General features: G+C 38.9%; 1 protein-coding gene across 2 annotated transcripts in view; it reads right to left on the bottom strand.

The window, feature by feature from the left end:
• Positions 1 to 25,939, bottom strand: part of Plod (procollagen lysyl hydroxylase) — a 243,681-nt gene that overhangs the window by 9,204 nt on the left and 208,538 nt on the right. For both annotated transcript variants that reach the window (XM_067148905.2, XM_067148906.2), the window contains one exon: positions 21,925 to 22,071. In XM_067148905.2, the coding sequence (XP_067005006.2) occupies positions 21,925 to 22,071 (147 nt within the window). The remainder of the gene's footprint in view (positions 1 to 21,924; positions 22,072 to 25,939) is intronic.

Below are 25,939 nucleotides of genomic sequence, written 5' to 3'. Positions count from 1 at the left end.
AAACAGTTTGCCAATTCAGTGTTCAATCTGAATGCTTCTGAAAACTAATTAAAACAACCTTAAAAATTCTAACTTTATGGCTTGCTCTGTGATTTCTACTACCCATATATTACTTAAATATCATTAGACACAGAGCCTAATGACTCATCTGCATTTCTCTTACCTCCACAACCAAATCCATCAGTCAGCTAGTAAACTACGCTCCTAAATTTGCCCCAGTACCAGTCCATCTAACACAATATTTGTTCTCATCTTTAAATATCACTGTTCCACGAAGGTTCTATTTCTGGGATGAAAATATGTTATTCTAAAGTAATTTACATTGCTAAATTCAAATCTGAAATCATAATTGCGCTAACAAGGATAGTTTTCCATGAATCTGAACATATATATCATATGATTGTGGTATCATTGTTTCAGGCAAATATGGTACTTTTATTTTAAAAATCAAATAGTTGGCAACATTAACTTTACTATTTCTGATTATTTTTCAGACATTGATGTTCTTGTTCAGACAGTGTGGTATGTTAACCTCAAAATCACAATATGAATGCAACAATTTCTATCAATTTAAAATGTATTTATTCGGCTTCTTCAGATATACCAAGTGAGTATTTCTGTGATCATTCTCTTCTTTTGTATTTCCATTCAATATGTCTGTATGTCTGACAAAGAAAAACAAGGCTGGGTATGTTTCCAGAAAATAATACAAAACTTCCTTCAAAGTAAACATTCATTGAGGCAGGCTTTCAAAAACAACTGATAACTTCTGTGGCATTTATTGATTTGATTTCAGCTTATGATACTGTATGGAAACAAGGACTTATCTGCAAACTACTACGTGTTTTGCCATGTAAGAAGATTGCACGACTTATTGATAGCATGCTCACCAAGGGGAAGTTTCATGTAATACTGGGAAATGGCACTAGCAGTGAGACAACTCTAAACAATAGTCTTCCCCAAGGTTCTGTATTAGCTCCTCTGATTTTCAACCTGTACGTAGCTGATATACCTGAAACTAGCTCTAGGAAATTCAGATATGCTGATGATTGGGCTCTGGCAGTACAAGATAAATTCATGGTAAACACTTAAAAAACACTGACAGCTGATCTTACCACCTTGGGACAGTACTTTTGCAAACGGAAATTACAACTGAATGCAAATAAAAGTGAAGTTACATGTTTTCACCTTAGCAACAAAATGGCCAATCGTGAACTGAAGGTTCAGTTTGAGAACACTTGTCTTGCCCACAATGGATATCCACAATATCTAGGGATTACTCTTGACAGAACTCTGTCCTTCAAGAAAAATCTTCACAATATGGCTGCTAAGTTACAATCAAGGAACATCTTACAGAAGCTGTGTGGAACCACCTGGGGATCATTAGCATCTACCCTACGGTCTTCAGCTCTTGGTCTTGTATACTCTGCTGAAGAATACTGCTCATCGATATGGCTGAACAGCAGTCACACCAAATTAATTGACACTCAGTTGAATCACACTATGCATATGATATCAGGGACAATTAGATCTACTCCCACTTTCTGGCTACCTATTCCATCCCATATTCCACCACCTCACCTTCATCGAGAAAATGCTCTCCTACAAGATTATAAGAAAATAACTAACAACAGTCAGCTGCCAATCCATGGTGACATGAATGATGCTCTTTTTAACAGGCTAAAATCTAGACACCCACCTATTAGAACAGCCAGACGCTAACTTTAATCTGCCTCAGGCCTGGAAGCAAATATGGATATCCAGTGCTCCATCAGAATACCACAATCTACCATGGCTGAAAAACAACCAAGAGGGTTTTGATCTTCTACGGAAGACCTGGACAACTATCAACAGGATTTGCACTGGCCATGGCAGATGTGCCAACTCGCTCCATAAATGGGGAATACTTAATTCAGCGGCGTGCAGTTGTGGTGCTGTGAAGCAAACAGTTCGGCACATTGTGGAGCAGTGTCCTCTCACTGCCTACCAGAGAAACCCAAGAGACTTTTTTCTGCTCTCACCCTCGTGTGTTGACTATGTAAATAATCTGAACCTGAAAATACTTCAAACTGTAAATATTATGTATTACTACTGCATTTATATGTAATGTGTTAGCCATACGCTATATACATATTATATATGTATATGTTCAGTTTGAGAACACTTGTCTTGCCCACAACAGATATCCACAATATCTAGGGATTACTCGACAGAACTCTGTCCCTCAAGAAAAGTCTTCAGAAAACGGCTGCTAAGTTACGATCAAGGAACATCTTACAGAAGCTGTGTAATCTTGTATATGTATGTATAGAGAGAGAGAGAGAGTGTGTGCACGCGTGCGTGTTTGTGCAATAAATTATCAAAGCTTATAAAGATTTAGGATGCAATATGTTTTTGAAAGTACGTTTCATGGACTCACATCTAGACTTCTTTCCAGAGAGATGTAGTAATGTATCAGATGAGCATAGAGTAAATTTTTATAAAGACATAGCTAACATGGAGAAACGGTAAGGGAAATGGATGCGCACAATGTTAGCCGGTTATTGCTGGAGTATAATTCGGGACAAGAAGGATGCTCAATACAAAACGAAGAATAAGACTTAAAACTTTGTGGTGGCAAATTTCTGTCCATATTTTCTTTTTTTTATAAATATTTATAAACATTTCTGTGAATGACTGTTAAAAAGTGAGAACATTATGCGAGCACTTCAACTATCACCTTCTGTTACTCTCTTAATGTTTAGAGGCCAACTTAATTGAATTTCTGACAGTATGTCTATGACTAAGTTAAAGCTATATTATTATTATTATTATTATTATTATTATTATTATTATTATTATTATTATTATTAATCATTACACCGAAGAAAATGGAAAATGCAACACCCAGAAGGAGTGGTGCTACACTGCTGCAATTCAACATACAGGATGAGTGTTCAGTTGTGCTTCGATGATTACACTTTCAGGTCCCTCTGACCGTAAGTTTGAACAACAGTCAATACAGGATATGCCAACCACGAGCTGCAATACATTGATGAATTCGTTGAGGCATGGAGTCAATAAGGCCCTGGATTGCTTCCTGAGGAATTGTGGCCCATGCTTGCTGCACTGCACGGGTCAGTTGTTCCAGAGTTGTGGGTGGCTGAGGACGGTTGGCCAGTTGTCGACCCAACATGTCCCACACCTGCTCGATAGGACTGAGGTCTGGGGATCTGGCGGGCCATTCTAAGGTTGTGATGTCGTGGAGAGCTTCTCTGGAGATGCGCGCAGTGTGAACCCGGGCAGTGTCCTGCTGAAAAATCCCATTAGTAATGTTCGTCATCATAGGGACAACAACTGGATTGAGTACCCTATCAACGTACTGTCGAGCAGTCATAGTGCCCTCAACAAGCAACAATTGTGATTTCACATTAAAGCCCATAGCTCCCCAGACCATAATGCTTGGTGTTGGCCCTGTGTGCCTCCCGACAATAAGATCTGGGCGGCTCCTCTCCCCAGTACGTCAGCGCACACGATTCCGGCGATCACTGCGGGCAAGACAGAAGCGCGATTCATCACTAAAGACGACCCTATGCCATTCGTCGACCCACGTCGATCTAAACTGACACCAGGCCAGCCTTACACGTCGCTGTTGTGGGGGTCAATGGAACACCTTCTGCAGGGACACAGGCTCGTAAGCTAGCTGCACGCAGGCGATTACCAACTGTTTGTTGTGTAATGTGAGGTGCTACAGCTGCTTGAATTTGCACTGCTGTTACATGGGGTTCCATCCGGGCCATCCGAATGATGCGGCGATTCTCTCTCACAGTTGTCTGTCGCGCTGGGCCTGTGCCAGGTCTACGAGTGTGGGTACCTTCATTTGACCACTGCTGCCATACACGTTGAACCGTAGATGCCTGTCGGCCAACACGTGCAAAGACAGTCCTTAGCGATAATCCAGCCTCACACAGCCCAATTATCCGAGCCCTCTCAAACGGCGACAGTTGTTGATAGCATGCTCTTCTCTGTCGTCGAGACATGTTTGACAGGGAACACTTCACTGCACAGACTGCAAGTCAACTACGCTACACCAGAGTCTGTACACTGGAGTTGATTCCTCCGCGACCAATCACGTGGGGAGACCTGTAGCAACAATCCAACGGCTCTGAAACTTTGATCGTTTACATACCTACATGGCATGGTTCCATACCTTGAAAATCAACACAAACGACCAATGCCTTCATGGTGTTGCAATTTCCATTTTCTTAAGTGTATTATTATTATTATTATTATTATTATTATTATTATTATTATTATTATTATTATTATTAACTTTATTGGCCACATTGGACCACCTTGAGTCTTCCATGTACACTTTTTCTTTGAAGGTTGTACTGTTTGATTCTTCTTATCTGCATTAAAGCTATATATATAATGATATGAAAAATATTAGAAGAAATTAAAAATTGGATTACTCTTAAACTATCCCTGAGGTATGAAAACTAAAACCAGATTTGAATTCAGCGTTATGTGTGAGACTCACCTTGCTAAGAAGCTTACTCTATGGAGAGGAGTTGACAACTGGAGCTGGTTATGGGAAGGAGAGGGGAGGAAGAGAAGGGAGGGACTTGGAGAGGAACCGCCTATGGGGGAGGTGTTGGGGGTGGGTCTGGAAGGCAATGTGGTGGGGACGTATAGTGAGGTAGCGTGTTATGTAATGCGTGGAAATTTGACCGCTTTCTTGAAAACGGAATACCTTAAGAACCATGATAAGAAAGTCTTAAAGAACCTTGGGTTTCTCAGAAATTTCCTTTAGGTTTAAAATGGGGTTAAAAAACTGATCAAGGTGTATGAAGCAATCCTCTGTGACATCTAGGAGAGGACCCTTCTCTAAGATCTTGAGAATCTCGAAGTCTTGGACCATAGTGGTAAAATTATCATTCACATCATGCATATGCTCATACATAACTCTCTATACCTTTGCTCCATATGATTTGCCCTTTATAGTATACCATTTAAATCTATTCCTTTTTTTTTCTCTAGGTTTCATGTTCTGCTTGAACTGAGGAACCTCGGTTCAATAGATCATCCTGGGACCTACATGAATAACCACCTTTCGACGTACAATCTCGAGATAAGGAAGACTATGCTGCTAACAGTGCTCAGATTATTTTTCAGTGCTGCATTTCATTATGAATAAGACACGTAACAAGATTTCAACGTGTTCATCAAGTTTTATCATATCACTGCCCAACTTTTCAGATTATGCCTCACGACTGCAAAAAACTACCACGCCACCAACGCGCAACAATTTTCATACATTTTATAAACTATTTTAAATGTGCATCGTTATACAAAATTTTTTACTTAGTGTGTGTATAGTGTTGCTATATGTGGATTTATTTTCTTGCTTTGTTTTACGAAAGGCTGATGATATTGAAAACATGTCGAAACCAGTACGTTCATAATAATAAAAAAAGATGTTGTAGTATAACTTTTGTGCAACAGTTTTGTGTGTATTGAAAAGGTGGATTTCCTTACATTAAAATTACTCATGTGATTCTCAGTTCAATACGGATCAACCATGAGGTTTTTAACTTTAGATGAATTCAAGCAGCGCTAGAATGTTGAAGACTTGTGTGTGGGCTTAACGGTCATATGCACAGAGGATTGTCTAAAGAGACTGGTTTGCACAAACTCACCTCCAACTAAGTTTGCGCGTGAATGGGGCGCTTAAGAAGCAAGCTGGAATCCTTGGTGCTGGAAAATGGTATAGAGTAATTTTCAGTAGAGAATCTCAGGAATTTATCTGAAGCTGGCATCATTACGACTATACACAGTTTAATACCCTTGTTGATGGTCTATATTTAATTTCAGAATGTAAATTATAAGTTCCTCTCTCTTCTCTGCAACATTCCACTCACCACGATGTAGAACTGAACATCATTAACATTTGTCTTCACTAAATTCCTTCAAAATAATGACTGTTGTATTGCGTATGGCACTAACATATTTTCTTGTACCTACATTCACTTTAAAAAAATCATATTGCAAGCTTGTAAACTGAATTATAGATATAGGTTCAATGAGACTGTTTTATATTGTAGGTTTTGCATGTTATTTTCATTCTCATATTCATCTATAGCACTGACAGGCTCAGGTTATTATGCTTAAACAAGACTTAACACTAAGAAACAAAACCGACAAAATCAGGAAACTCACAGACAAGCAAACCAGATTGCAAACCAGAATCAACAAACACACAATAGGAAAGGTAATTTCCGATGAAGAAAGGAGGATAAGATCAGAGAGAATGAAGAAGTACTGGGCTGACAGGAAACTAAAAAATTCTTTGCATAAAGTTGGCTAGTGGTCCAATGAAGGCCATAAAATGTAAATAATATATTCACTGTCACTACCACGAATGTAAATGATCTATAGTATAGGGAATGTAATTAAGTACAGTAGTTTAATTAAGTAGTTCAAGTATCACTAGTATAACGTGTATACATCACATAATGTTATTCGAGTTTCTTGATATGGGGTCGGGGATGAGGCGAGATGAACTTACGTGGCAGTGTATAAGTCATACGTATGTCTTTCTAACAACTGGATTTGTATCTGAAATCTATATCTATACTAATATTATAAAGAGAAAAAAATTGTATATTTGTTTGTAACGGATAGACTCAAAAACTACTGAACCAATTTTAAAAATGACTTCACCTACTTCACCTATAGAAAGATAAATTGGGTGAGTAACAGGGGCTGTATTTTCTTTTCAAAACAAATAGGGGGGGGGGGGAAGCGAAGAGGGGAGATATAAAAATATAAAAATACTAGGCTAATACAGGCAAAATCAAATTTGTCATACAAGGATGAGACAAAGCTCATTTTAAGCCCCTTGATGCAAAGAACAAAATCGGTAAGCCCTATTGGCCCAAAAACCATGTTTTAAGACCCTAAAAGCAACTGTTACTGAGATATTGGCACCACACTACCCCTGCTCTATGAATCAGATAAAGAAATGAACTGCCGTAACCATGGCAACGTCAGTTCCAGGATTCTACAGCAGCAAAATTATCTACAATATATCCCAAAAATCTAACATGTTACAGACATAAAATTTGGTATTTGGAATCACCTTTAAAAATAAAAAAACACAAATTTTTGTTTTCAGAAAATCCACTTAAGGTGAGAGTGAAAAGATGTGAGGAAGGAGTTGAATTCTTTATATGAGGATACACATATCTCAGAAACTGAAGATGTTACAGACATTAAAATTGGTACTTGGAATCTCCTTTAAAAATAAATGAACAAACTGTTTTTTGAAAATCCACTTAAGGGGGTGAAAAGAATTTAAAAAGCGGGTGAATTTTTAAAATTAGTATCTTTTTCTTCTTCTTCTTCTTCTTTTCGTACACCTGCAGGGTTGCGGGTGCAAAATGTGTCGCACATGTGGATTTGACCCTGTTTTACGGCTGTGTGCTCTTTCTGACGGCAACCCTATGTATAGGGATGTAATTACTATTGCGTTTTCATGTTGTGGTTGGTAATGTGGCGTGTTGAGTGTATATGAAGAGGAGAGTGTTGGGATAAACACAAACAACAAGCCATAAGAATTAATCACACGCGATTAAAAAGCCCGACCCTGCTGGGAATCGAAGCCGAAACCCTGTGAACCGAAGACCTGAACGCTGACCACTCAGCCAATGAGAGGGGCAGTTTTTAACATGAGTGTATCTACAGTATCTCTTATAAACTTAACACGTTACAGTCGTGAAAACTGGTATTTGTAGTCTCCTTTAAAAATAAAGAAACACATACTTTTTGTTTTTGGAAAATCAACTTAAGCTGGAGATCAAAAATAAGTGAAGAAGGAGTTGAATTCTCTTTATGAGGATACTTATATCTCAAAAACTAAGATGTTACAAACGTGAAAATTGGTATTTGGAATCTCCTGTAGAAATAAAGGAAACTTTTTTTCAACATAGAAGAGGACTGTTTTTCACATATAGAGTTCCGTGTCGCATGTTCCAGATTTAAGTCTGCCAGTAGCCTGGTCATCTTAGCCCCAAAAGGCAATGCTATAAACGTGGCTTACAAAGAGGTTCTGGGGTAAATGAAATGCAATTTTTGCGCGAGTTTTTTAGAGATTTACAGATAATGTCTTAGTGCAATACCGAGGAACAAGTAATTTTTATCAAATTACAAAATCCTCACGAGCAAAGCTGTGGGTAACAGCTAGTAAATAAATATAAAAATAAGCAAATAAATTGAAACCTCGTTAGTGCATTTCATTGCAAAGCCCGTATTGTCGATAGTATACTTTTAAAAAGTGCAGTCAAACGTTCCACCTTTACAATACTAAAAAAGTCTTTGTGTTTAATTAGCAATTAACAAGTATCAGGACATGTTTCGTCCTTTCTGTACATCAACCGAAAATACCTGTAAAATAGACAAGGTCACAAATATGATTTGGGTTAGCCCGCCTGGTGGCCATGATCGTTAAGGCGCTGAAGTCTAAGACGGTCTAACACCGAGGTTAGCCGGTTCGAGTCCCGTTGGTCGAAAAAATTTTCACCATCTGAATGTTGGCCGGCAGGGTAGGGGAGGTGGTGGTATACAATTTCTAATCACTAGATTGCGTGCCAAAAGCCTGGATTAAATTCCAAACCTCTCCGCAGTGCTCATATGGAGTGAGGGCATATGACGCTGTTGATGGTGATTCGTCCGTCGGATGGGGACGTTAAGCCTTGAGCAGACCCCTTGGTGCTATTCGACAGGAGTAGGCTATGTGCCGGCACCGGGTTTCACCCTCTCCCTACTATCATATATCACGTCATTCATTTCATCTCCCATTAACTCCTCTGATGAGGTTGACGTCAGGAAGGGCATCCGGTCATAAAAAACCGCCACGACAAATTCATCTCACCTCATACCCGACCCCGTAGGGAAACGGGACAAGGGTTGGACAAACAAACAAATATGATTTGGGTTACCAAATACGTCAAATTAAAATACATGATAAAATTCAAAGAATGGTCTTAAAATGCTGGAGCTCAACGGCTTTTTAGTTCTCATGAAATGAAGGTAAAATTGTTTGAAATTAAATCCTAATGAAATCCTACAACCTGTTTTCGAGTCATTGACTGGGTCAGGGATGGAATGAATGAAGCAGATATAGGCTATTAGTACGATGGGGTCGCCAATCCCAAAGTGATTTATTAATGACTGATAGATGCTATGAAATGAGAATGGAGAGTGTTGCTGGAATGAAAGATGACAGGGAAAACCGGAGTACTTGGAGAAAAACCTGTACCGCTTCCGCTTTGTCCAGCACAAATCTCACATGGAGCGACCGGGATTTGAACCACGGTATCCAGCGGTGAGAGGCCGACGCGCTGCCGTCTGAGCCACGGAGGCTCCTAAAATTGTTTAACACACGTAATAGTTCCATTAAAATTTCGATGATCGAGCTCTTCTTATGTTAGCGTGATGATGTGTTGTTGATAATTCTTAGTCAAGAGGTTATGAGGCAGGCAGAATATTTGACTGTAAGCACACACACAGAGAAAGGTTGTGCCATAGTTGCATATTCCTACAATGAAAACGACGGCTGTTAGCAACGTTAAAAGTAGGCAAGGTTGAAGCATCTTACAATTACAAGTGGAATTGAACTAATTATTAATTGCAAATTAAACATAACATTTTTTAGTATTGTAAAGGTGGAACCTTTGACTGTACCTTTAAAAAGTAAACCCCCTTAGTACATTCCTTATTAACAAGTTTTCCTGTTTAGCACATCGTAAGTTCGAAGTCCCGATTCTCATCGTATTAAATGTATGTAAAAATACCTGGCTTATTGCATCACACATTTTCGCTATTACCGCTTATAAATTATGATTACCGCTCAGTATGATCACATTTTTCCTAGCCCCAAAAATGTTATTTGTTGTGAAAAAAACGTGATTTCCAACTAGGGTAAGAAAGAGCCCTCGCCACAGTTGCGTGATAATGGGAGAAGGCCTTGAATTCCTGAACTTCACAGGATAAGTAGCACCTTCAGGGAGCAAGCCGTTAGCATCAGGAATGTTCAGTATTGCTTGTCGGTTAACAGCAAAATTGGTGAATAACACAGTGAGCCCATTTGTGCTTGTATTTCGCATTCCATTAACAAAATTAGAAATTTATTTTGTGTTGAGTGGTACAGTGAAGGGTATTGAATATTTGTTGCCTGATAGCCTACATCTGGATTAGGAACGTAATCATGTGAAGTTGACTAGCGTGATGCACACTTGTCTTGTGACAGCATAGTAATGGATTTGGAAAAAGTTGTGGAATTCCTTACTAATGAAGACAAAATTAAAATCTGTCAGAAAGTGGACTGGCACACGCATCTTTAAGTGTGGAGAGATAGTGCGAATGTCAGAACTCTCACCTTCGAGTTAGTCAAATTGAAGTTTTGTTGTTCAAAATGTCAGCCAAAGTCGAGTGTAACCTCGAATTCATTGTCTAAGAGCAAGACCAGAAAATAATGTTTAATAACCCACCGGCCCAAAACAAAAGGATTCTAGTGCAATTTGTTTTAGAATACTTTATATTTTCATGGGCCCCTGTGCAAATGTTTTCCTATTTGTCTTCCCCCCCCCCCCCCACACCTTTCAGTGCACAGTTATTTTATAATCTCTCGTGTTTTTCACACCTTTGCTTATCACTTGTACTTAAAAGTTTCTAGCAATGAAGTGCCTAATTTAAAAGGATTACTGTCATAGAGTAAATCATGTAATTATTTACCTTCATTATATCTAATAGACTTAAACTACTCCCTAAAGTACCTAAAACTTACGTGCTTCATACACCTAGATATACTAATAACCTTATAGAAAAAGGTAAGCTAAATATAAGCTAATGGGTTCATACCCCATAAATAGGATTGTCCTCCTTTTTAATATTTTTTTGCTATTTGCTTTACGTCGCACTGACACAGATAGGTCTTTTGGCGACGATGGGACAGGAAAGGCCTAGGAATGGGAAGGAAGTGGCCGTGGCCTTAATTAAGGTACAGCCCCAGCACTTGCCTGGTGTGAAAATGGGAAACCACAGAAAATCATCTTCAGGGCTGCCGACAGTGGGGTTCGAACCCACTAACTCCCGGATGCGAGCTCACAGCTGCGCACCCCTAACTGCACGGCCAACTCGCCCAGTCTTTTAAATCTTTAATACTCTTGTAAAGTTCTTATTTACTGTCACTTTAATTCTTGGTACACTTATTGCCACTACATCTACTTCGTGGTTGGGGTGTGACTTGCTATCCTTCATCCCTTTAATAACTAACACAAAAAATATTATATCGAATAAAGCTTCTTTGAAATACTTCCTTGTCCAAGCACTAGCCTCAGCTATGTTGCTCTTCTCTATAATGTTTTTATTGTAGGTTCTAGAATCTTCCCAACTCTAATATGTTCGGCGTTGTTAGTAAAAATGGGAGCCGCCCCTCTTCCATTTCTGGTTTCCGGGAACAATAGAGGGATTACGATGAAAGAACTGTTTTATTTTAATAACATGAAAATCGCCGCTTTCATACTTTTGTTAAATAATCACTTGTAATTCATACTTTTGGCCTATATTATTGAAATAAATACCTTCATTGGTATAATCATCACTACCACCTCAGTTTTAAATGGGTCACTAGGTGCTCTTAACCAAAGCTCTTTACGAAAATGAATAGCTTATTCTTATTAAACACGTTGGTTGAATAATTGCAGCTATAGTAGTGTGAGGAAACTTGTGAGAACTGTATTTTATTATTTACACATTCCATAGTTTATCTATTTCTCTAGTATTCAGCATAAATCACATTTACCACATCAATCAAAACTTCTTAACAATAACCAACGACTGGGTCACGAAATCTTGTATGTTCCTTTTCCTACTATCCCTTGGTGGACACGGCACAAAATGCCGCCATGTCAGAAAAAATCTTATCTAGTTTTTCCATATCCCTGTTGGATAGTTTTATTCATGTATTCAGTAGTATGTTTTCTCGCTTAACACGTTCTTTTTGCTTGTCCCCTGCAGAAACGTCTTAATGAGGTTTTACAGTACATAAATGCATACATACATTTTGAAGAAAATGAGGAAGTAATTGTTATGGTCCTTACCCTAATGGTGCTATTCAGTGTGCAATAATAAAATAATTACATTGGCCTGAAGAGAAGACTATGTTTTTTATGTTAAAAAGATTCCCTAACTGTTCTGGCTTGTGCACCGTGACTCACAATGCGCATCACAGTTGAGCTCAGGGTCACGAATAAACCAACATTTCTCAAGCTTAGATGATTTTTTTCCAATTGTGGTTTGTGATCTATTGTTTCTTGGCATGGAGTCATTGCATTAATGCATTCAGTTTTGGACACTATTCTGGTCATGATGAATTGTGTAAAAAGAAGATCACTTAAATGAAGGAGAGGGGAGAAGTTATGATATAAACATCAAATTATGGGTTTTACACAAGGAAAATGTACGAATAACGTACAGACTGTGGAAAATGTTTGGTGTTTTAGAGTCCAACGCATAATTTTTGCAGAAAGAAGGGAAGTTTTATTTACATTAAAGTGAAATGAGCCGCATTTAAGTATGAAGAAGACGTTGTGTTTCAAATATCAATAACGACACAGATCGATTACATTGTTTTTAAAAAATTATCATTGTAAACAAGGTAGCAGAGAATATCGGAAAAACAGCACATTTAGACTACAATTCGATAATCAATTTTCTACTAAAGTAAAATAAATGAAATACGATAAAATATAAGAATAATTTTAAGTGAAGAGCTCAAATGTCTTAGCAAGTTTAAGAATGCCAGAACATCAAGAAAAGCATTCAGGAAACCAAAGACATGAAAGTAAAAAAAAAAAACTGATAATGCTTGTCACTGCATTAGTGAAGAAGAAACTATACCAGAGTTATCCGGCAAGTCACATTGCAGGTAGCAGGTGGTGCAGTGTTCAGGACGTCACGCTACTGTTATCCAAGATTACACCGATAAATTTTATAATAAAATAAAACCTGTTTCTTACATTCACTTTAGGGCTTATCAAAATTATCTCAGTCATAGGAGAGGTTGGATACATTGTAATTACATTCTTTATTTAATTTTTAGTGTAAATACCTACCAAAAATGAAGGGTCATCTTAGATGTGAGGCTGTCTTATATTCAGGCCAATACGATGTGTGCTGCTTTCTTTCAAATGTAGGAAATCAAAAAAATAATTTCTTCAGTTAAAAATAATTTTTTGTGAGAGAGAAGAGAAAAAATAAAACCAAACCCACCCACAACCTCTACCTAGATTTCTTCAGAAAGCATTCTAGTTTCTTTTTGATAGTAAGTGTATACTTCAAGATTCACTGCTGCAAAATAATAAAAAGATAACCAAAAAGCTTCACACCGGTACAAGAGATTGACCTAAAGTATACCCACACCAGATATATTTGCAACATATGTACATATATACATCTCCCATCCTTCCACCAGTAAAACTGAATGGCTGGCTAAGGCTTACACTTGTGTAACCAATAAAAACAGTTTGTTGCAAAGGTCCGACATATTCTTCCAGGAAATAGTCCCACATCTTTGCCAGTCCCACTTGTTTCATGTGGATGTCTCTTGTTGGCACGGCTTCATAACCACCCTCTATTCGATCATCCTGGGACATGAAAACACTCCATTAAACTAAAAGGTAAAAGAAAGACAGCCATTGGTGTATAAATTGCGACAAACATGCCACAAACAAAATGACCACAAGAATCAGAGTTACAAACTCATACTAATTAACATAAATTTACTTCTTTTATTTGAGATTACTGAATAAACCTAGGAGAATAATGGACAGGTATGGACAGTAAGAGGAGTAGAGAGAGACCAAGACGACGATGGTTAAACTCAGTTTCTAACAATTTAAAGATAAGAGGTATAGAACTAAATGAGGCCACAGCACTAGTTGCAAATAGAGGACTGTGGCGACGTTTAGTAAATTCACAGAGGCTTGCAGACTGAACACTGAAAAGCATACCAGTCTATAATGATAATGTATGTATTGAATAAACGATCTTCCGATGATAATCTTTTACGTTTTTATTACAATTTGCTTGACATCACACCAACACAGACAGGTCTTATGGAGTCGATGGGACGGGAAAGGGTTAGGAGTTGAAAGCAAGCGCCCATGGTCTTGATTAAGGAACAGCTCCAGCATTTGCTGGGTATGAAAATGGGAAACCAGGGAAAACTATCTTCAGGGCTGCTGACAGTGGGATTCGAACCCACTATCTCCCAAATGTAAGCTCACAGCTGCGCGATACTGAACAATCATTATATTTATCCTATAAAACTTCCTTTTCATGTTTCTATCTCAATGCTTGTTCGTTTCTGTTATTCACATTGAAGTAAAGTAAACTTCCCCCCCCCCAGGTGGTGCAGCTCTAGCTAATGGTGCTAACCGTTACGCTATGGATGCGGACATTATTTATATTCACCTGTTGGGATATTTGCTCCTTCTTACCCTCTGTAGAGGGGGCAGTGTAGAATGCACTCATGGTACCTCCTGCCTGCCGTAAGAGGTGACTGAAATGGGCCTCGGGTGCTCTCAACCTGGCAACCACTGGACCTGTTATGTAGTAACAAGCGTAAGATAGAATCTTTATCAAGTAAAGTAAGTTCAGTAGATGTTTTTAGAGACAGTACTTTCAAACAAATGTCATAGGTGCATGAGCACGTCATGCTCTATCATTTCAAAGGGGTTCGGTATGGAACTAGCAGAGTGCGAGGAAAGTGCTGGGAACCCAAAGAAGTTTGTGGTAGGTACAGAGCTTTGATGAATATAAAGAAAAAAAAAAAAAAAAGGAAACAAACCAATTTCAACGAACAAGAGATAACATGTATTTGGAATCGAACAGAATATATTCAAATTAGAACTGAATGTTAACAACAGAAATCACACGATCCATCAAATCGGCCACAATAATTACCACACAACCAAGTTAAAAACCATATCCTTCCAGCGAAGATACCTAATAAAAAGAAATTGCCCAAGGGAACAAGTAGGGAGCGTGAAAAGGGGAAGTCGGGAGAGGGAGGTCGAATCCTGCATCTGCGTTTATTTCAATTAGAATATAAAGGATGCGATGGAGCACAGTTCACTACTTAGAGTTTGATGAAGTGAAATAAAACACAAGTCCTTGACCACATGTTTGCGCACTATGTGTCCCACAAAATTAATTCTTGAACAGATTGACAATTTAGGTTTCAGAATTGAAAATGGATACGGTTCCAGTTAAGGCCTGAAGGGAAAAATGGGAGACAAGCTCCCCACGTTCAATGCTCAATTAAATGTAAGTTTTTAGCTCACCCAGAGTCACACAATGATGAATTCCAGATGGTCGGAATTAAAAGGGTACGTGCAGAAACACGCACTACTGCCGAAGACCCTCCACACCAGATCGCTATCGAAGCTGGATTCATTTTTGAGAGAAACTGTTCAGGTATTCATAGGAGGACAGAAGGAATGTCCTGGAAGAAAGGAAGGAAACATGGAGCTGCTTCGAGAAAGTTCAATGACGTCACAAGTCACATCGTCAAAGAAGCCAATGCAAGTTCAACAGGCTTAGTCTAAAGCTGGAAGGCGAAGATGGCAGATGCAGAACGATTTCTTCCTTGCGATTATAGGGAGCTCGTTACAGACACTAGCTGAGTCTCGCATTGTTTTCACTTTCTTGTGCCAGCCAGTCTCCACACTCCAGCCTCCCTTGGTCAACTCTTGTTCTCCTCCGACGTTGATGGTTTTAGATTTGCGAGGCCTAAGGCTTCCTTCCTTTCTTTTGCCAATACTTTCATTTTTTGAAGGACCAGACCTCTTCCTTTCTCCTCTGTGATTAGTGTTAACACACTAAAGACTGGCCCCGGAGACTCCCATATTACTGCGGCCCCGGGTATCTCCGTTTTTACGTACTAGGAAGATGTACAATATTATAGGGAAGGATACACCTTTCAATACTCCGTTGTAAGTTGAACTAAAAAGTAGTTACAACCTGTTTATTGGGACCGGTTTCAACACATTTCAAGTGTCATCATCAGCCAATTAGCGAAGATCTTGAAACAACTAATATATTGAACACAAGCAAAAAATTAACATTGTATCATATCGCAGCAATTCAGTTAATGTTCAAAACACAATAATCACAGTCAAGAGAGTAAACAGAACATCACTATCTTGCGCCGAAAACAAATATAGTTGAAGTTCATAAGCAGATCAAGTATGCACTTATGTAAAGTCGTTGCTAGGCAGGTCTTGTAGGCATTTGTTTCTCCGGCCGAAGAGTAAAAGGTGACGTGAATGAAGTCTTAGGAAAACAGTGTAGGATTTACTTTCGTCAAATTCAAAGTGGATATATAGGTTTAAAATAATTTAAAACGTTAAAAAAGAATAAAGCCAAATAAAAATATATTAAAAAAATAGGAAGAAATAATGAAAGAAATACGAGGTTCAACTCGAAACAACTTGCCGTAGTAATTGATAAAGAAATGATAAATAGAGAAAGGGGGTGGGGAACGTTTATTAGAGGGTGGTGATGGTGGTGGTGGTTATTGTTATTAGAGGAAATACAATTGGGCAACAATCCTTTATATAACACTAATTCGAGGAAAAAAGAGGAAGAGAACCAACACTTCGAAAAATGAAGATATTGGTTAAAGGAAGACAAGGGCCACGAAGGGCGTGAAAATGAAAGACTCCCTAGCCCTTGCAAACCTAATAGCATCGGGGTCGGAAAAGAACAAGAGTTGACCAAGGGAGGTCGGACAGGATAGATGAAAGTGAGGAGCCTGGCACAAGTAAGTGGAAGCAATGCCAGGACTCAGCTAAGGGCCCCGTGGTCGCCAACCCACGCTCCGAAGTTCAGAGCCCCTGGGGGATGGAGGCTGGGAAGGAAAGAAAAATGGAAGGGATCCGATACTTCGAAAAATGAAGATATCAGCCAAAGGAAGACAAGGGCCACGAAGGGCATGAAAATGAAAGACTCCCTAGCCCTCGGAAACCTAATAGCGTCGGGGTCGGAGCGTGGGTTGGCGACCACGGGGCCCTTAGCTGAGTCCTGGCATTGCTTCCACTTACTCGTGCCAGGCTCCTCACTTTCATCTATCCTGTCCGACCTCCCTTGGTCAACTCTTGTTCCTTTCCGACCCCGACGCTATTAGGTTTCCGAGGGCTAGGGAGTCTTTCATTTTCACGCCCTTCGTGGCCCTTGTCTTCCTTTGGCTGAAATCTTCATTTTTCAAAGTATCGGATCCCTTCCATTTTTCTTTCCTTCCCACCCTCCATCCCCCAGGGGCTCTGAACTTCGGAGCGTGGGTTGGCGACCATGGGGCCCTTAGCTGAGTCCTGGCATTGCTTCCACTTACTTGTGCCAGGCTCCTCACTTTCATCTATCCTGTCCGACCTCCCTTGGTCAACTCTTGTTCCTTTCCGACCCCGACGCTATTAGGTTTCCGAGGGCTAGGGAGTCTTTCATTTTCACGCCCTTCGTGGCCCTTGTCTTCCTTTAACCAATATCTTCATTTTTCGAAGTGTCGGTTCTCTTCCTCTTTTTTCCTCGAATTAGTGTTATATAAAGGATTGTTGCCCAATTGTATTTCCTCTAATAACAATAACCACCACCACCACCACCACCCTCTAATAAACGTTCCCCACCCCCTTTCTCTATTTATCATTTCTTTATCAATTACTACGGCAAGTTGTTTCGAGTTGAACCTCGTATTTCTTTCATTATTTCTTCCTATTTTTTAAATATATTTTTATTTGGCTTTATTCTTTTTTAAGGTTTTAAATTATTTTAAACCTATATATCCACTTTGAATCTGACGAAATTAAATCCTACACTGTTTTCCTAAGACTTCATTCACGTCACCTTTTACTCTTCGGCCGGAGAAACAAATGCCTACAAGACCTGCCTAGCAACGACTTTACATAAGTGCATACTTGATCTGCTTATGAACTTCAACTATATTTGTTTTCGGCGCAAGATAGTGATGTTCTGTTTATTCTCTTGACTGTGATTATTGTGTTTTGAACATTAACTGAATTGCTGCGATATGATACAATGTTAATTTTTTGCTTGTGTTCAATATATTAGTTGTTTTAAGATCTTCGCTAATTGGCTGATGATGACACTTGAAATGTGTTGAAACCGGTCCCAATAAACAGGTTGTAACTACTTTTTAGTTCAACTTACAACGGAGTATTGAAAGGTGGATCCTTCCCTATAATATTGTACATCTTCTTATTTCTCTATTCAATACGGAACAATCATGAAATTTTTAACTTTACGTACTAGGTTAAGTTTTCAGCTTGTTGTGCTGTCTGTGAGCTAGAGTTTAAACTCTATGGATTAATAGGTTCACCGATGTTAGTGCAGATTTCTTTTCACTTTTATGATCACTGTAACAATGAAAACAACCCATATACATTAGTGACCTTATGCGCGCGCCTAGAGACAATTGTCATTTGGCAGCATGCCATGTGTGACGAGGTACAGTATTTCAACATTTGTACGCAGATTCATTATCTGATATGCCACATGGGTGACAAGCCCTGAGAATTATTGTAGTTTCTCAGCTGACGGTAGGCGACAGGCTATGAGAATTCTCGCTTTTCTGCACCTCGTATTTTGTTGATCACTGATACAACTGAGGACGAGATTGTGAGTTTGAAACGGTGTAGTCGTGGAATATAAATTATCGCTGAATCTTTCTTTCTTTAAACCTTCATGTACCGAGCTCGACAGCAGCAGTCACTTAAGTGCGGCCAGTATCCAGTATTCGGGAGATAGTAGGTTCGAACCCCACTGTCGGCAGCCCTGAAAATGGTTTTCCGTGGTTTCCCATTTTCACACCAGGCAAATGCTGGAGCTGTACCTTAATTAAGGCCACGGCCGCTTCCTTCCCACTTCTAGACCTTTCCTGTCCCATCGTCGCCATAAGACCTATCAGTGTTGGTGCGACGTAAAGCAACTAGCAAAAAAAAAAGAAAAACCTTCATGTATTTAACAAAATAATATCAGATATGTAGAACTATTCTTTGGAGCTCCAGTGCGGATGTCAACGTGGTGCGGTGCATTCAGTTGCTGACGGATACAGATTTTTACGATTAATTATGTGCAGACCGGTTATCATAGGTACACGGTGACAATGAATTGGAAATTTCTAATAATTAATGACTAATACTGAACAGGGAGTAACCGTAAAGAGACATCCTCGTACATTTGAATAAAATAAATAAAATAAGTTCATGAAAGGCACTAAACGCACTGTGCTTAGAAAGACTGTTGAATGGAGCTACAAACAGTACTGCTTTGGAACATGTCACGCTGTAGAGACTACTAAGGAACCTAGTTAGTACATGTTCAAAGTTTGAGGTCGATATATTGAATACTTTTAGAGTTACAGTAGTTTGAGTGCAGCAGTATACTTTCTTTCTTGGAGGCTTGCACCATCTAGTCTACAGGGGGTAGCAGCCTCCATTAGGGGCCCGTCCTCAATGTATTAATAGAGGATGGTTGCCCAGTTGTACTTCCTCTTTGTGTTCTTAGTCTTACCACTGTAACTTACATCTTTTCTCTTTTCAATCGCAGTTCCTCCACATCCACACATTCTCAGCTCCCGATGCCGAGTCGGGACTGTTTGAAGATGTCAAGTCTGTCATGTCCTTGTCTTTCTCTATCAGAGCTAAGTTAAGGCAGGGAGAGCAAGAATCCTATGGAGGGGGGAAGGGTGAGCAGGGGGTGGGAGATGGGGCAGAGTAGAACTTAAGGTCAGGTACACCAAGTTATTTCTTTCCTTCTCTCCTTGTAGGATGAACAACAGGAATATCTTTCCCATATCTCTGCCAAAGTTCATGTGGAGAAATAATCAATTCATTGATCCAAACAGGATTAAATGTAATGCTTTCCAGGTGTTTGCTCTATAAAAGCAGCATTTTGTCTTGGGTCTGACACCAGACTTCCATCTAATCTATGTTCTCGTCTTCTAGGTACTCGGTGAATTCAAGATAATCTCTCTGAATACCCTCGGCATTCCAGAAGAGAACTCAATTGTTTTGGTGAATAGTTTCCTGTGGATCAGCTTCCTGAGATGTGGTGGTGGCAGGTGGGGTGCCAGGAAATAGTTATTTGTGAAAGCAGACGGAGGGGAGGAGGGAACAGCTGGCTGAAACTCAGCTGGCATGTTGGAGCTTGTCGCTGAGGCAAAAGAAAAGGCAATTCTGCTGTTGGTGAAGAACACTGAGATAGGTGGTACAGCCCTGGCCCCGGTAGCTGGCACTATGCTCTTACCCATAGTTAGGACATCAGGTTTTCTTTGCGATTAAGCAGAATAGGTATGGCTAACAAAAACACGAAAAAATCATATTACCAAGGAAACAAAGAAGCTACTGGTTCAAGCTTTGGTATTCTCATCGCAATGTACGGCTCTGAGTCCTAGACTATAAATATTGTGTGATGTAAAAGGATCAAAGCCTTCAAGATGACGGGCTTTGAATAATACTATTAATATTATGGGTAGTAAGAAGAAAGAATAAATCCATTTTGAAGGAGCTAAGGATTGTCCCTAATGCACACTTACTCTCAAAATATTCAAAAGCAGATACTGAAATTTTTCGACCATGTCATCTGGTGAAATGGCACCGTAAAGCATATCATCCTGGGCAAAGCTGATGGAAAATGGCTGAGGGGATGTGCCCTATACCACCAAATTGATCAGATCAAGAGTTTGATGAATCTACCACTTGAAAGAATAAGGCACACAGCAGAAGACTGTAGTGCATGGAAGAGTATTGTTTATAGAATTACGTGAAGATCACAATGTTCAAAACTGAGCTACGACCAAGGAGAATTGTCACCTGAATGTTCAAAAGCCGATGATGATGAGGATGACAGTGATGATAATTTGACATTATGTGATTTTTGGAAAAAATGACTGATGTTCTGAACCATTGTGACTATGAAACTATGCAACAGTAGATGATGGCCTAGTTACAACAGAGGCCGAAATGGGCAATGACATTGCAAGTAACTGAACAATAAGGTTACCTTGAAGAGAAAGAAGAAGAAAAGTCTGAAGTCTAACAATGACTGATGCTTTGAAAGCTTCATATTTGTGAAATTGTGACAAATTATGAATATAGAAAGTACCGGTAATTTAGAAAATGTGTACATGACAAGCAGGAGACTATAGACAAAATTTACTCATTGTGTGTACGTCTTCTACTTAGTCCCATTTCCTGTTGCGGGGTCAGGGATTAGGCGAGATTAAAGTATATGGCATGCTTTTAAGGCCTCAGTTGAGGAGCAATGAAATGATGATGGTGAATGAAATTGGCACGGAAGTGGAAGAAACGGGTTGTGGTCTACGATTAGGAACTGAAGTGAAAATGGGAAACCACAGAAAACCATTCTTAGGACAGCCGATGGTGGGGTTTGAACCCACCCACCTCCCAAATGCAAAGCGTGGTTCTATAGCTGATGCACGTTAACACACGCAGCCACTCCACTTGGAAAAACAAATTACTCATTTTTATTCCGAAGTGAAGAAGCTTGGTGAGAATTGTACATTCAGGCTTAAAAGGGTCAAAAGTAAATATGAACAATCTAAAATAAGCCTAATTAAGTTTTGTTCTATATCATTTTCTACCTCACTTGGCTAAAAGCATAAATCTTGGTTACAACAATGCTTGTTTATAATGACACAATTTATCAGGTGCCTTGGAAGTTGTTGTAAACAAGTTGTACTCTAGTTCGTAAAAAACACGAGCTACATTATAAATCTTTGAACTGGTGGTCACAGAGGCATGTTTACGCATTTTAATACCAATACTTGCTGCTTGCAGTACATACATCATGGTAATATCCAAGAAACACCATCTCCTGAAGAGGTCTCACAAACAACTTGAGGAACTCCATCCAATGTGGCTCAAGACCAACTTGATTCATGTGGATATCCCGAGTAGGAACATTCTCATAGCCACCAATCAGTCTGGGGTCCTGAAACCAACAGCTAATACATGGATCCACTGGTATTTGATCTATAAGCTCTTCAAATAATGATTCAATAAAATAGAGCTAAGAACAATAATCCTGCTAAATAAAGGAAAGTACACACACACATGTTAAATGATCATAACACCATATATAAATTCCAAGAGGAAAAATAAATAAATGATGAAGGCCAATTGTCAAGTATCTCTAAATTTAAAATAAAGATATTTTAGATGTAGACAAGTAAAAAAGTAACAATTTAATTCTTGGGTTCAACTTACAAGAAAGTTGTTATTACCTGAACCAGGGGGAAAAAAAATCTTACTGTTTCAATAAGCAACACAAATAATATACATTAGTTTGATTACATGAATGCAACACCAGAGATGAAAGTGGCAGTCAACGTATACAGCTTAGCTTGTTAACAGCCTGGATTTTTAAGCAAAATGCATATTCCTTTCTCCACTTCAAGAGGTTTCCAGAAAGGCTATCCTTTGTAACACGCACACATCTTCACAAACAATTTTAATTATGTTTGATAGTGCTTTTATATGCTTATTCTGCAGGAAAATGGCTTCCTTTGTTATTATTATTTTTATTCATCGCTTGGGGTCCTCAGCAAGACGTCGCATTTTCCTCTACCGTCCCAAGAATCTAAATGGGATGCGTGCGTCGCTTCTCAGCAACAGTGGATTTCTGCAAAGAGTTACCACCTGGGCTAATAGCTTGTTTCTGTTGTGCCATCATGCTTGTAAACTTGAGTTTGCTTTGGAGCAATTGTTCTTTTCAGAAGAAGCATTGTGACTTTTGGGACTTTCCAGAATGTGAAATGGACAACTGGTGCAAAGTGATCGGATGAACGCTGTGCTCGACACAGCGAGGTAATGAAAACCTACTGGATCAACAAAAATCGAATAAACACCAGAATGTATAATGAAAGTTATTGTGGTCCCTGGTTGGCCGATTACCGAATAATAAATAATAATATTCATCTTTAGAGTCACTAAGGACTGCGAGATCTCAACTGTGTGTCTTTTTGCAAGCCCAACTGATTTTCATCCTTTCAGAGTGCGCTATCTTCCCCGCATCAGAATGGACATGATTCAGTCGAGTTGGGACTACTTCTTGGTGAACCTGTCTGAGTTTGTGTTTGAGTGATGCTCAGAGTCGGATGTCTGTCTGCGATTGCATACTTAAAAAAAAAAAAAAACTTATCGATGTCCACCAACCAAGGAGGAACTGTTTTGAGACTTCTCAAGTAGGATAACAAATGTTTACAGATTATTTTATGATTTTTGATTTAGTGTATTTTATCCATTTTAGAAGCACAGATTTCACTACTAGCCATCATTTGTTACTGATTACCTTTCTTATCAGCTAATAAAAAAGTAACTTCAGGTGAATGCTATAATACAGAGTAGTTAAAATGAGGAGAGAACCTTAGCTGCTTCTGCGACTAAGCAGTCAGCATGTTGTCCACGTGCTTGGTGAATTGCCAAGTTCCAAGCTGTTGGCTCACCCAGTTGAAGTGTGTTAGTTGTGCTTCATGCATTGGCTTAATAAACTGAGTGTGATCGGTCTAGGAATTAAGAGAATAATGCCACCAAAAAAATCAATCACAGATTTTATGCGAAATCTAAATGAGTTTGGAAGAAATATTTTTACGGAGGACAGCAAAGTCTTATTTAGTTTGGTGTGTGAAAAGAGTGTTTCTGTACAGAAAAAATATGACACTGTGCACAATATTAACAGAATACACCATAAGGAGATTGTTAAAAAGAAGTTTAAATTGAATCAACAACCAATTATACGCAATGTAGGAGAACAGTCTAGTTCAGTGATACATATTTTCCAAAGACTTGTGTTCCGAAATTCTGCTGTGGAAATTTAATAAAGACAGCTTCAGATATTTTTAAAAAAATTCACAAACTAAGGATGCAGGACGAATTTACACCGCACAAAAACTACGTGCCACTGTTTTTCCAAACTATAATTTGTAATATTAGGGATAAACTGAAAAATTCTATAGATAAAACCTGTCTTGCCTCAGATGCATCAGAACAGGGCTATATTTAGTGCAACGAAAGCAGGCAGCAGATCAACTTCTGACCAAGTAAATCATTCCACTTGTGTAATCGTCTCGATATTTCTGTATCACTACTGTCTTCTTAGAAGATGATGCAATTTGGCAATTGCTACGTTTTATTTTACAAAACCAGTCACTTTTTTTTCAAACTGACAAGTAGGATAATTAGAATTGGAAAGCGCTAAATATACAACTCATGTCTACGCACACAACAGAGAGAGAGCTGAACGTGTCTGCTGGAGAACAGAGAGCCTACTTCACGGCTGACTTGATGCGTCATTCTAACTAAGAGAGCAGCACGTATCTATGTAGCTGGCCGTGATTTCACAATGCCTGCGGGGAACAACAGGAAGTGATGACCAAATAACCTCCAAATATGTTTAGCTGCCAACTTACGAACATTGAAACGAGAAGGGTTGACCAGGATTGATCATTTTTTACTTATTTCCTTTTTGTAGTAGAAATTAATTTCTATCGTGATAATGTTGCTTTTTTCCTTAATAATTTCCCGTTTGACCGTAATGCCGTAATCGCAAACTGAAATCCGAAACAGTTGGCACCTCTGCGTACCAATAACACCTTACAGAGCAGAAACTTGGACAATGACAAAGAAAGATGAGAGTTGAATACAGGCAGCCAAAATGAAGTTCTTGAGGAGTATGATACAGAAGAGTAGAAGAGACAAAATAAGGAATGAGAAAATCCAGGAAGAAACTGGAGTGAAAAAAAAAAAAAAAAAACCGAATGATAGAATAGAGAAGAGCCAATTAAGATGGTTTGGGTGTGCAAAGCAAATGAGTGATGAACTAATGCCAAAAAAGGTGATGGAAATGGAAATGCAAATGCATGGAAGGATACCATCTAATGGAGTATTAGAGAAAGAAACATGGACTGGGACACTGTGTTGGAGGAGGAGTGGTCAAAAGACCGAAGAAAGTGGAGAGGAACCATATTTGCCCCTACCTGGCTACAGCTGGATAATGGGAAATAATGATGATGATGATGATGATGATGATGTAACAGTTCAAAGAGCAAAATTATTCCTTGCAACATCGCCTTTCTCTGGTAGACAAGAATGTAACGTCTTTAAAAACCTCATGGTGTCACTAAATTTGCGTTTGAATTGCTGAGTCAGTATCACTGAAAAGTCCCCATTACAAAACTTTGAGTTAAATTTCTAAAAACCTTTCTGGTGAAGAATCAAAGAGAAATTCACTGAAGAAGTACTGTGGTGCTCTTCACATGAGCCTGTTACGTATGCGATAGATTTTCATGCAAATTCCTTCAAGTTGCTACTAACTAGGACCCTATCCCACTTCGAGGTACAAGAATACAAGGTTGCTGATATTGTTCAAAGTGTCACACCACATCTAGTCTAGCAACATTACCTGCCAATGGGAAGTTTACTTTTAGACGGAGCAAAAAGTATCTGCCGCAGAATAGGAAAGGTGTTACATTTCATGAAGGTTTTTTTGTGATATCTTTTCAGTTTTGACGCAGTTAATTGGGCTCTTCAGTTTGCTGTTTGAGTGGTAATTTTAAAAACTACCAGGAAAGAAAAACATATGGTAACAGAATTATACTTGAAAAAGAAACAACTTAATTAAAATAGAATGACATGTTTCGTTCTTGAAAGAACATCATCAGATTCTATCGAATCACACTCAGATATTTAGAAATATAAAATCATTTCTGTTTATTTCTGTTCAAATACTTAGGAAGTTGAAATCTGGAACTTATCTCAATGAAGTCCTCTTTTCTCTTGATGCAATGTGTTAAAAAAACATA

Source organism: Anabrus simplex, chromosome 6 (assembly GCF_040414725.1).
Source record: "Anabrus simplex isolate iqAnaSimp1 chromosome 6, ASM4041472v1, whole genome shotgun sequence".
Taxonomy (NCBI): domain Eukaryota; kingdom Metazoa; phylum Arthropoda; class Insecta; order Orthoptera; family Tettigoniidae; genus Anabrus; species Anabrus simplex.
Note: the sequence above shows the minus strand (reverse complement) of the source record. Positions and strands in the feature narration are given on the sequence as shown.